We start from the raw sequence: 13,192 nt of genomic DNA on the forward strand, positions 1-13,192 counted from the left end.
CACCTTCAATTCGAGCTGTGTGTTCGGAAAATCAAAAGTTTGGGTTGCGTGTTCAACTTTCAATCAGATGTGGGCTGCGTGTTCACCTTCAATTCGAGTTGCGTGTTCGGAAAATCAAAAGTTTGGGCTGCGTGTTCAACTTTCAATCAGAGTGGGCTGCGTGTTCACCATCAATTCGAGCTGCGTGTTCGGAAAATGAAAAGTTTGGGCTGCATGTTCAACTTTCAATCAGAGTGGGCTACGTATTCACCTTCAATTCGAGCTACGTGTTCAGAAAATCAAAAGTCTGGGCTGCGTGTTCAACTTTCAATCAGATGTGGGCTGCGTGTTCACTTTCAATTCGAGCTGCGTGTTCGGAAAATCAAAAGTTTGGGCTGCGTGTTCAACTTTCAATCAGAGTGGGCTGCGTGTTCACCATCAATTCGAGCTGCGTGTTCGGAAAATCAAAAGTTTGGGCTGCGTGTTCAACTTTCAATCAGAGTGGGCTGCGTGTTCACCGTCAATTCGAGCTGCGTGTTCGGAAAATCAAAAGTTTGGGCTGCGTGCTCAACTTTCAATCAGATGTGGGCTGCGTGTTCACCTTCAATTCGAGCTGCGTATTCGGAAAATCAAAAGTTTGGGCAGCGTGTTCAACTTTCAATCAGAGTGGGCTGCGTGTTCACCTTCAATTCGAGCTGTGTGTTCGGAAAATCAAAAGTTTAGGCTGCGTTTTCAACTTTCAATCAGAGTGGGCTGCGTGTTCGGAAAATCAAAAGTTTGGGCTGCGTGTTCTAGTTTCAATCAGATGTGGGCTGCGTGTTCACCTTCAATTCAAGCTGCGTGTTCGGAAAATCAAAAGTTTGGGCTGCGTGTTCAACTTTCAATCAGAGTGGGCTGCGTGTTCACCTTCAATTCGACCTGCGTGTTCGAAAAATTAAAAGTTTGGGCTGCGTGTTCAACTTTCAATCAGATGTGGGCTGCGTGTTCACCTTCAATTCGAGCTGCGTGTTCGGAAAATCAAAAGTTTGGGCTGCGTGTTCAACTTTCAATCAGATGTGGGCTGCGTGTTCACCTTCAATTCGAGCTGCGTGTTCGGAAAATCAAAAGTTTGGGCTGCGTGTTCAACTTTCAATCAGAGTGGGCTGCGTGTTCACCATCAATTCGAGCTGCGTGTTCGGAAAATCAGAGTTTGGGCTGCGTGTTCAACTTTCAATCAAAGTGGGCTGCGTGTTCACCTTCAATTCGAGCTGCGTGTTCGGAAAATCAAAAGTTTGGGCTGTGTGTTCAACTTTCAATCAGAGTGGGCTGCGTGTTCACCTTCAATTCGAGCTGCGTGTTCAGAAAATCAAAAGTTTGGGCTGCGTGTTCAACTTTCAATCAGAGTGGGCTGCGTGTTCACCATCAATTCGAGCAACGTGTTCGGAAAATCAAAAGTTTGGGCTGCGCATTCAACTTTCAATCAGAGTGGGCTGCGTGTTCACCTTCAATTCGAGCTGCGTGTTCGGAAAATCAAAAGTTTGGGCTGCGTGTTCAACTTTCAATCAGATGTGGGCTGCGTGTTCACCTTCAATTCGAGCTGCGTGTTCGGAAAATCAAAAGTTTGGGCTGCGTGTTCAACTTTCAATCAGAGTAGGCTGCGTGTTCACCATCAATTCGAGCTGCGTGTTCGGAAAATCAAAAATTTGGGCTGCGTTTTCAACTTTCAATTAGAGTGGGCTGCGTGTTCACCTTCAATTCGAGCTGCGTGTTCGGAAAATCAAAAGTTTGGGCTGCGTGTTCAACTTTCAATCAGATGTGGGCTGCGTGTTCACCTTCAATTCGAGCTGCGTGTTCGGAAAATCAAAAGTTTGGGTTGCGTGTTCAACTTTCAATCAGATGTGGGCTGCGTGTTCACCTTCAATTCGAGCTGCGTGTTCGGAAAATCAAAAGTTTGGGCTGCGTGTTCAACTTTCAATTAGTGTGGGCTGCGTGTTCACCATCAATTCAAGCTGCGTGTTCGGAAAATCAGAGTTTGGGCTGCGTGTTCAACTTTCAATCAGAGTGGGCTGCGTGTTCACCTTAAATTCGAGCTGCGTGTTCAGAAAATCAAAAGTTTGGGCTGCGTGTTCAACTTTCAATCAGAGTGGGCTGTGTGTTCACCTTCAATTCGAGCTGCGTGTTCGGAAAATCAAAAGTTTGGGCTGCGTGTTCAACTTTCAATCAGTGTGGGCTGCGTGTTCACCTTCAATTCGAGCTGCGTGTTCGGAAAATCAAAAGTTTGGGTTGCGTGTTCACCATCAATTCGAGCTGCGTGTTCGGAAAATCAAAAGTTTGGGCTGCGTGTTCAACTTTCAATCAGAGTGGGCTGCGTGTTCACCTTCAATTCGAGCTGCGTGTTCGGAAAATCAAAAGTTTGGGCTGCGTGTTCAACTTTCAATCAGTGTGGGCTGCGTGTTCACCATCAATTCGAGCTGCGTGTTTGGAAAATCAAAGTTTGGGCTGCGTGTTCAACTTTCAATCCGTGTAGACTGCGTGTTCACCTTCAATTTGGACCGTGTGTTCAGAGAATTAGTGTTTGGGCTGCGTGGTCAACTCTCGATCAGTGTGGGCTACGTGATCACGACAAAGAGTATGAGCTGCGTGTTCAGAAATTCAAGTGCTTGAGTTGTGTGTTCAAAAATGCAAACCGAAATGAGCTGTATGCTCAGAGTCGAGCTGTGTGCCCGAAAACGAGCTGCGTGCCCAAAATAAGCTGCGTGCCCGAAATGTGCTATGTGCCCGAAATGTGCTATGTGCCCGAAAGAGCTGTGTGCCCAGATTAAACAGAGTGTTGTGTTGTGAGCTGTGTGCCAATTGAATGGAAGAGGGGCAACTGTAGACACCCCATTTTTGACCGACCTTAAGACTCAGACGTCACCAGTTGAGCGCTCAGTGATATTGCATAATGTGCTCGTTCAGAAGTTTCAGAATCGCGGCCGTGAGCCCTGCCTCTGGATTTCCGAACCCTCTTCTGTGCCTTGCCTCGGTTTGCGAACCAGACTCGGTTTTCTCTGTTTCTTTTCCTGTGGGGAGGGAGAGGTCCCGTAGACCATCTCTCAGTGGCCGTGGGCTAAATTTTGTGGCCGTAGGCCATTTTGCCCATTTCGGAGCCCGATTTCCGGTTTTTCGGGACCGTTGGCCATGTGCCTCGGTTCGGGACCACTTAACCATCTCCTATCACTCCGGTTTTTGGCATGCATCTTATTTACTCCCTTTTTAGGGATACTGGGGTCTAAGAAACCCACTTCATGGCCGAACGCCACTTTCGGTGCTTGGCAGCCCATTTTCAGGACCCCGAACTGCGTGTTTTGGCCCCTGAGCATTCGTTTTGCATCGGTTTTCGTTCATTTTTGGCAGGTGCCTCTGTTTCATCACCAGGAAGGTCACTGGAGGGTGGGAGGCCAGCAATTATCTTAGCAACCAGTTATATTCCATTTTCGCCCTCCGGCATCCGTTTTTCTCACTTCCGAGCCAATGTTGAACACCTTGGGGCCACTTTCTTCAACCCCAAACCACATATTTGTGTTGTACACACATGGGAGGACCCTAAAATTTTGTGGCCGGCCAGTAATTCCCCCTGACCCTTTTGACCCCCTCCTAGAAATGGCCTATTCTCTCTCCTGTTTTACAATTTCCAAATTCGAACCACAGGGTTGTGATGAGGGGACCTGGGAGGACATCTTTATGTGGTGGCTGGCCACTAAATGAACTTGACCTTTTTGACCCCTAGCCGGCCGGCTAGGGGGGTGGCCGGCCGGCCACCTGCAACTCCAAAAGGTGGCCGGCCTTGATCCATGAAATATGAACTTTACAGCTGTATAGCTGTTGTCCCCCAGAAATATCTAAATCCGGGGGACACCTTTTGGGGAAAAGCTTTGGTCCTTTTCCCCCACCCTTTCCCTCCATGCTCCCCCTCTCCTTGGTCCTTATAACCAGCTGCCAACATTTGTTTTAGGGGTTAGAAAAAAATTGCTTCAAGCATAGGCATCCAAATCTCCCTCCATCTCTCTCATTTTCTCAAAAACTCCTAAGTTCTACCCCATTCCTTCATCACCACCAAGCACCACCACCACCACTCCATTTCCAGCAGCAAGGAGGGCTTCTCAGAGGCTAAAGGTGCTGCAACTTGGTCTAAGAAGCAACCAAAGATTGGTCTACAAGGGTGAGTTGCCATTTCCCCCTTTTTGAGCTTATTTTTGCAACATTTCTTAGCCATATATGCTTACTGTTTTGAGCTCCGGCCCTAACTGAAAGTGGCCTTATTTTGAGCTCTTTTTCACTTTTTCTTAAGGGCTCAACCAGTCTCAGTCCCAATCCCTGTCTCGATTCCGATCCATGATCTCGATCCTTTTTCACTCCTTGGTCTCGTAACCTCGCGTTCGTGCAACTCAACCGATCCATCTTCCTCTGCAAAATTATCAGAACTAGAATCTAGAAAAACAAAAAATGGTCAAGAAATTTCAATCAAATCGATTCAAGAATCGATGGATTTAGAATTAGATCTGAACAAGTAATTGAAATTGAACCTAATGAATCTCTCAAGGAGCATGAGGAGAGACAGAGAAAACCCTAGATCTAGAGAAAATGATAGAGAGAGAATGACAAAGACGGAAAGAGAAATGGAGACGGAGCACTATTATAAATTGAAACGCGTGCTTATAAGAGGATAACGCGTGTTTTTAATTTCACTTTACACCTTCCACAGCGTTTGTCAAAAAACGTTGTCTAAAAAACGTGGTTATAGGCAACTTTTGTTGTAGTGTGCCCTTCATTTGCGTAGTTTCTTGGACAAGTGCCTTCTTGTCTTGCCAAAAAGGAAAGTTTAAAAAAAAAAAAAAAAGATGGGCATGTGACCTTCCCAAGGCAATTGGTCATTAGTGCAGCAAATTGCTGGTTCAAAAATGTTGGTTTTGATAATTTAGTTTTTAGTTTTCTTTGAAAATTTGGTGGTAGAAACACCATCCTCAGCCCTTCTAGATTATCCAGGAACTTCTAGACTAAAGTTGCCAAGAAGAAAAAAAAAATTGTTAAATTTATGTTAATTCGGCCTCTAGATTATCCAGGAACTTCTAGACTAAAGTTGCCAAAAGAAGAAAAAAAAAAATTGTTAAATTTATGTTAATTCGGCCTCTTAATGAAGCAGGAAAGAAGAACGCTTGTTTTTGTTGTTAATTCATGTTAAATTAGATATTACATTTCATATGCATCAATTTTCTTTACATTATGTACATAGACATGTTTCATCTTGCATTTTCTGACCTCTAGGGAAATCCCCTTTACCCATCCCCCAACTTTCCCCACACTAGCACAATTTGGAAGACAGAGGGAGAGAGCATGCAAAGGATTAGGGGGTGTGGAGAATGGCTTTCATCCTAAGCCTCAAACAATTATCTGCACTTTAACAACTCTTCAAACTCAAGTTTTGCTTTAGTTTAACCATACAACAATGTTTGTATGTGAAGTTCAATTCATTAACAACATGAGCAAATATTTATCTGAAATAGGTAACGACAAAGCCAATCAAAATATATTTATGTCAAAACTATGAGGCTTGTATTTTCTCCATACCTCAGGCAGTCAGTGTAATTTTCCCATGTTCATTGTATAGCTCTAAATACATACTGATTTTCTTGGATTGCTATCCGTATTCAATAATTTGCATTCATCCTCAATAATTTGCATCAATACTTGGGAAAATTTCGATGTCAGATGCCTTTATCTAGAAGCTGCCCATTGTGATGGTTCAACAACCTTTTTAGTATTCCTATCCTACTGCTCTCATTTGCATCCTTCAGCACCCTCTTTAGCACTATATGTACTTACATCCACTGAATATATACGTATCACTATTCTTTTGAAATAATACAAAGGCTTTAATTTAAAAATTCACGGACTTTCACTTCCCATATTTATATTCTTTGATTGTGATACCTGAACCTTAACTTAGATTGGAGACATTTGTTAATAATATTTTATTCCACATAAGCTGGCTATTACCCAAAATTTTGAATGGTAGTTATATAACACAATACCTACCTAGGCCCTGAAAACAAAATTAGGCAATCCGTATTCATTTTGTGTTTCAATAACTCTCTTGATCATTAAGAAAATTAAGCAAAAGACAACAAAGATGAAATGGGAAATTGATTTTAAAATAGGAAAACAAAAATGAAATAGGAAATTGATTTTAAAACAAAGATGAAATGGGAAACAACCTCACTCCTCAAATCTGAGGCACCACCAAGGATAACTATGAACACAAACAAAATAAATATTTCTTTGTATCAACATATTGAAACAACTAGAACCCTTTACAACATTATGTAATTGATAACAGAGATCAAAACAGAATAATATATCATGAAAACCATATACTATTTTATATTTAAATAAAATAAAATTTTGAACAAGGTTATGCCATGACAACCATATTTATTTGGTGTTCTCGTTGTCACTTAGCTCATCTTCAATGTCTGAAATATTAATTCTCGCAGACCCCTGCTTCGCCCATGTCACAATTTTCTCAGCTTCGCGATTGATTTTCTCTTCCACTTTCATTGCCTTCTTTAGAATTTTTTGTTGCTCTTTCGCTGAAAAAATATTCAAATCCGACTGGAACCCCTCTCCATTCCTCCCCCAATCAACATCAACTCCAATTTCCTTGCTATTTTTCCTGGAAACCCTTTTGGGAGAACACCAGAAACAACCTGTTTTCTTAGGTGGTGATGGAGAATCAAAAAAAATTGGAGAATCAGAAGGGGATAAAAATGACCCAGATCGTGATTTTGGTTTCGAACCCATTTTCCCATCTGGGTTTTCCTTCAAAGGTGAGAAATTCCCATTTCCAGCAGATGAATTCGACGATTTCGAAACAGAAGAACCAGACCCAGATCTCAATTTCGGATTCAAAGCCTGTTGTTGGTCATTTGGGTCTTCATCAGAAGGTGAGTGTAACTGGGGTTTTCCTTCAACTGAGCTATCGAATTGGGGATTGATCGCTTTAACAGAGGGAAAGTGTGAATTGAAGCTTGAAGAAGAAGGGTTGTTCTTGTGATTGGAAAGAGTGGGAGACATTGATTTTGTGGTTGTTGTTGGTAAGGACTTGAGCCTGCGGAAGCGAGTCTCGAGGTGAGACGGAAGAACAGAGTCGGAAGTGAAACCAGAGCAGTTAATGGTGGCAACCTGTTCGAGAACAGAGTGATCCATTGCTTGACTGAGGAGCTCTTCCACTGCACACTCATCACTACTATCTGAAAGAAACGAAAAATCTGCCATTGCACAGAGAGAGAGAGAGAGAGAGAGAGAGAGAGAGAGGGTTCGGCGGTCCCTTTGGGGTTCTTCTGGTCATGGACGTACAACGGTTATAGCTTTTTCAAACTTTTGACTTCAATGGTAGGCCGGTGGGACCCACTGGCGCTCCCTCTCGGACCACTTCATTTTTTTGCGCCAAGAAAAATTATAAATTACAAAAATGTTAAAATTTTTAAAAATTTTATCAAAAATTTTTACATGAGCATAAGACTCATATGGATTCATATTGTGTGGATCTTATACTCATGTGAGATGTTTAGTAAAAGCTTTGGTAGAAGATTTGATAGAATTTTTAAGATCTCTAATATTACTCTATAAAATATTTGTGGAGAATTAATGCTAAGGACTTAAATGTTTTAGGGTAAATTATGTATACACTATTTGAGATTTGCTTAAAATATAAATTGTCTCATGTGATTTAAAAAATTTTATTAGAATTTTTTATTTAACAGAACTAACTAAAAAAAATGAAATTCATAATTACTCTCCTATACAATAATAAAATTACTTAAATTATTAATTGAAATATATTTTTAATATCATTAAAAACTGTTAATTGACTTGATAATTTATTAATAAAATAGGCGATTTGTTATTAAATTAGAACCTCAATGAGTGGAATGTAATTTTCAAAATCACAAGGGGCGATTCGTATTTTAATCAAATCTCAGGAATGTATTTGTAATTTATCCAATGTTTTATTATGGGTGATGATTCAAAGTTTTAAAGCTAAAGCTCTAAATTCAATTCTAATGACGTGTAAAATTAAAATAAAAAATAAAAGAAAAACAAACACAAGCATAAACATCACTGTCATTGCAGGGCCCACACAATTAGAGTTCCTTGAAAGCCCCCTTACTTTTGAGCTCCCAATCATTTTTTGTTTTATAAATATTTTTATTAAATATCTTACATGACTGTAAGACTAATATGAGACTCGCGTAATATGAGTCTCACACTCATATAAGACATTTAGTAAAAATATTAGTAAAACATTTAGAGCACACATGAATGTAGAATCCACATATAATCCACATGTATGGATTCTACAACCAAGTGAAATATTTGATAGAAATGTTAATAAATTATTTAGGATTCCTAACATTTTTCATTCCAAGAGTATTAAGTACCCATACTTTCTAACCAGTCATTATTTATGACGTATTCTCAAACTTCTTAATCACCCAAATGTGTTTTCCAAAATGAAATATATACAATTTTTATCCCAAATAATATATACAATTTTTTGGATGGGCATTATACTTAATCCTCAAACATAATAATGATATATTATCATATTTAAAATTACTTTCACTTTCATATCTTCTTTAATAATTAACAAATCATTTCTCTTGTATAACAATAAATCTAAAAATGAATCTAAAAAATAAATGTATATTATTTTCCTTTTATAAGACTATGTTTGACATATTAGTTGATGGGTGGAAAATATAAAAATATATTTTAGAATGTGTAACAATTATTTCAATTTTTTTAAATATTGAGAGACACCCTTCCTTTTATAAAGTAGTAATTTATTGAAAATATAAAATATGTATATTTGTTATTGTGAGTACTATAGTATAACATAGAACTTGTTAAATATTAAATATTATGTATAATTGAAATACTTGATATATTTGATAGTGTTCTCAATATTATTGTTAAATAAATTTAGTAAAAAGTCATGCCAAAGAAAATTAAATTGGCAATCATTAAGATACACAAAATAATTAACATTAAAATTTCAATACAACTTTTATGCATTTTAATATATTTTTATATTTTTTTTAATACATATTTAACAATATTACTGATAGGCCTAGGGCTGAGTAAGGAATCCGTGAAATATCGAATCCAGTAGATTTGGATTGGTTTTTTGAATCCGTGGCTCGGTTTCGGATTGAAAAATTAAAAATCCGTATTTCACGGATTGGTTCCGGATTGAACCTCACGGTTCCAGATTGGAACCGATCCGGACCGTATACAAATAGTCTATATTTTTATTATACACCCTCCTCCATAGTATCTTCTATTATTTTATATAAAACTTAAATCAAACCTAAACTCGCATAGTATTTTCTTTTATTACTTTTGTTTGCTAGTTTTTAGCGTTAATTTGTAATGATCTAAATACTTATGGTGGAACTAGTTTTCTTATGATTGTTTAAATTCTAGAATAATATGTCGCTATTATAAAAAGACATGTTGCTATTTTGAAACTAATATGGTGTTATATTTATATTTTTATGAAATTAAAGTGTTATATATATATATATATATATATATTGTTATTTAATTATGTAAATCCGTGGTCCTAAACCGATCCAATCCGTGTTTAAATGGATTGGTTCGGATTAGTTTCACAATTTAAACGGATTGTATTGGTTCCAATTTTTCAGGAACCGTAAATAATAGATTGGTCCTGATTTTACCCAAATCCAGTCCAATCCGAACCATGCTCACCCCCTATATAGGCCTTTGAGCTATCATTAACATTGCCAACCAGTGTTGTTATTGTAGAAGATTACATATACATTTTTGGACAATTTCGTGAGGAAAAAATCAAATCAAATTCTTTCTTTGTTTGTTTGTTTGTTTTAATCTCATTTTAATCAAATTCTTTCTTTCTTTCTTTCTTTGTTTTAAAAAATCAAATCAAATTCTTTGCACATTTACACTTTATCCTAGATCTCATTTTAATCTTTTCTTTTTTAATTGAACAATTAGAATAAATTACTAACTTCCCCTGAGACAACACAAGTTGAGATCCTGTATAGTTGCACCATAGAGATAATAGACAAGGAAGGTTTCCACAATTATATAAAACCTGAGGGAGGTCGGTGCAATTAATCCTTTAATTCCCACATTGTTAGAAAGGGGTGATCAAGGGCAACATTGACATTTTAGTCACTAAGGTTGCCGCCATCATCTTATTCTGTTGGCCATTCTAACGAATAGAAAATCTTATTAGTAGTTTCAAAACTTAAAAAACTCAGTGTTACTAAGTTTATGAAATAGACCATTATAATTAAAAATCAAATAATACAAATAAAGAAGCAATTAATTAAATTGCAAAAGCATGCTTGTCCCACCACCAGCTTGATGTTTACACACCAACAACTATGGTCATCACATAATTCAATCTTTTGGTAACAAACAATGCTAATGGGTCCCAATAACTCAGCACTAATTAATTTTCTGAGGTTAAAGATAATGCAATGATGACATGGTGACTAGTTGACACGCAAAACCATAGACTAGGAATCAACCCATCTCCTCTCAAACCCTTTGGCGTGAAACAGTTGGATCGATTTGAGGTTTGTTCTTCAATATTGCAAGAGCTCAAATCAAATGAGCGAAAGATCAAGCTTTTTTTGCTTTTGCTTTTCCAACAAAAAGAAGAGAAAGGGTGGTGATGATGTTTCTGGGCTTGATATCAAAGGCAGCAGCAGTACTGAGTGGGGAAAGAAAGAAGAGATGTTGTCGGATATGAGCACGTTTTCAGTGAAAGAACAAGAGCAGAGATTGAAGGTGGCGATGGCGGAGGAAGAGAAAGTCGTGCAGGAAGCGGAAAGGGTGGTCAACTGGGTGAAGCAAGCATCAGCAAGGTTGGATGTTTCTACAATCAATAGAATTCTAAAGGAAGAAGGTGATCAACCCACCAAGTGATGACAACTTCTCTTTAGGCTTTATTTGGATCTTGAATTTGTGAAAGAAGAAAACTGACGTAGAGTCGCTATGAAGCATAATCCAAGCAAATGCCACTACTGATGTGTCAGAAACACAGAACACAAGCAAAAACATTTCAAATCCTAAGAGAAAATCACACCACAGAAAAGCTTACAGCGGTTAAGAACAAGAAGCATTTCAGTCTATTCAATACAGGTTATGATCTTTATAATTCTACCATCATGCACACATCGCACTTGGAGATGCAAATTGTACAACAAAATTAGTTTCCATATTTTACATACCCCGTTTGTGATGTATGAATTGAGAGAATATTCTGAATAATCCATGTCATATACCATCTAACAAGATGTTCCACTCAAATCTTGTTAAGGGTTAAAATTGACACCTTAGAGGCCCCTTTTTTTAAAAATTTAAAAAAAAAAAAAAAAATGAGGAGCTGCATTGGTTAAAATTACTGGTACAGAGATGACGGATCAAATCTCTGAACAAGATCTTCTTCACCAGGTCTTAACCATTCCCTGAAAAAACCAAACATCGAAATAAGTCACCAGCTCTTTACTCCATTCACCGCAATTATCGGTTGCCCATTCTCAAGAAACTCTAAAAGACACAACATGTAATAAACATAAGATCATGGTTTCAAATGCAGCATCAGTTGCAATAATGGCCTCATTCAGTGTGATGGTATTGGGAGGTATCTGGCACCTCTGCAAACTGGTTCCTTAAACTCCCAACAAATAAACTGTATCATATCATTATCATTATGCTTTTAACAATTTGTGTCAAAAGCAATGATTTTAGTGATTTGTTTTTCACGAAAGGCATCATCATCTCTTATTGGCATTGAGTTTAATACAGATTTTTAGTGTCGGTAGGAAATACTTTCATTTATCGACGTTACACCACTTTTCATGAGTACGATCGTGATTACAAAAGTGAGATTACATTTGAGCTTTCATTGCGCAATACCAGACAAAAATTGGAGAGGCAAATAAGATTAAAAATTCATTCAAGTTTCAAAGAAAGTACGGGAGTTTTCCAATTTTCATTTATCAATTAAATAATATTTGAAGGAATAGATGAGAAGTATCAAAGAAACATATAATAGTCTCCCAATTTTCATTTGTCAGTCAAATGAGGGAAAAGTGCATGGGCAAATTTTGTAATATGAGCAGCAATGACAATGTTCTGCATGAATCCAACAGCTTAAAACATATATTTACATAAGTGTATGGCAGATTGCAGAATAATTATATAGGATATGACTAGAGGACAAGAGAACATACTCAATGTATCCGTTAGACAGTTCACAACCACCAACAAGACCAGGTCCTCCAATTTTTGGGTGCTGAAATGAAATAAAAAATCAGACTGCATAGCTTGAAATATCATAACTACATCTAAAGAGTTTTTAACAAGTATCTCAACAATAACAATTCAGTGCCATACTAAATATACTAAATATAGGTAGTGTAGTATTCACTACAACTAAAAGGGGAACAGAGGTGCAAATAATAAGTACATATTTTACTGTTTATGTACCCTTGCAGAAAGCAATAAAATAATTGACCATACGATTGCACACTCTGTTACTTCCGTATTTGGATTTAATTTTACCACTAATTCACTTCTATACTATAAGATTAAATGAGTGAAATTAATTTAGATTGAAGAGGCTTTGAAATTTCTTAACATTTAATGCAAGGAACTTGTAAGATAAATTGATAAAGAGAGAGAGCAAAATGAATAACTCTGTATTTCTGTGTATTATTACAAGAAGATGAACACTCTCTTTATAGAGAGGAGATGACAGCATAGAATGCTAAGTTAGGCACCGAAAGCAAGAAACATTACATAATATATAATATAAATGACAACTAGCTATGCTTTACTTTACAGCTTTTCTGTACACTAATAATACTAACAGCCCCCCTCAAACTCAAGGAGGATAGACACAAACCAACTTGAGGTTGGAAAGAGTAACAAAACAAGAAAATAAAATAGGATAGGAGACACTGTATAGTCGTGTCAGACCGTTGGTGAAGAGATGGTATGGTCATGTCGGACCGTTGTAGCAGGACAGTTTACGAGGTCATGCCGGACCGATGTAAGAGCTAACCGGAATCAATGTCGGGACAGTTTACGGGGTCATACTGGACCGTTGTAGAAGCTAACCGGAATCAATGTC

At 37.8% G+C, this 13,192-nt stretch overlaps 1 protein-coding gene and 1 pseudogene across 2 annotated transcripts in view; both read right to left on the reverse strand.

Moving 5' to 3' along the window:
• Window positions 1-6,429: 6,429 nt before the first annotated feature.
• Window positions 6,430-7,272, reverse strand: LOC114302899 (uncharacterized). Its single transcript, XM_028247978.2, has one exon. The coding sequence runs from the start codon at window positions 7,270-7,272 to the stop codon at window positions 6,430-6,432; it is 843 nt and encodes a 280-aa protein (XP_028103779.2).
• Window positions 7,273-10,668: 3,396 nt separating this feature from the next.
• The window catches only part of LOC114306780 (rRNA (cytosine-C(5))-methyltransferase NOP2C-like), a 115,775-nt pseudogene continuing 113,251 nt past the window's right edge, over window positions 10,669-13,192 (reverse strand). The window contains exons 16-17 of the transcript XR_014345596.1: window positions 12,291-12,352; window positions 10,669-11,522 (exon numbers count right to left, since the gene is read on the reverse strand). The product of XR_014345596.1 is annotated as an rRNA (cytosine-C(5))-methyltransferase NOP2C-like (transcript). The remainder of the gene's footprint in view (window positions 11,523-12,290; window positions 12,353-13,192) is intronic.

This window comes from Camellia sinensis, chromosome 12 (assembly GCF_055761805.1).
Source record: "Camellia sinensis isolate YWXY chromosome 12, ASM5576180v1, whole genome shotgun sequence".
NCBI classification, from domain to species: domain Eukaryota; kingdom Viridiplantae; phylum Streptophyta; class Magnoliopsida; order Ericales; family Theaceae; genus Camellia; species Camellia sinensis.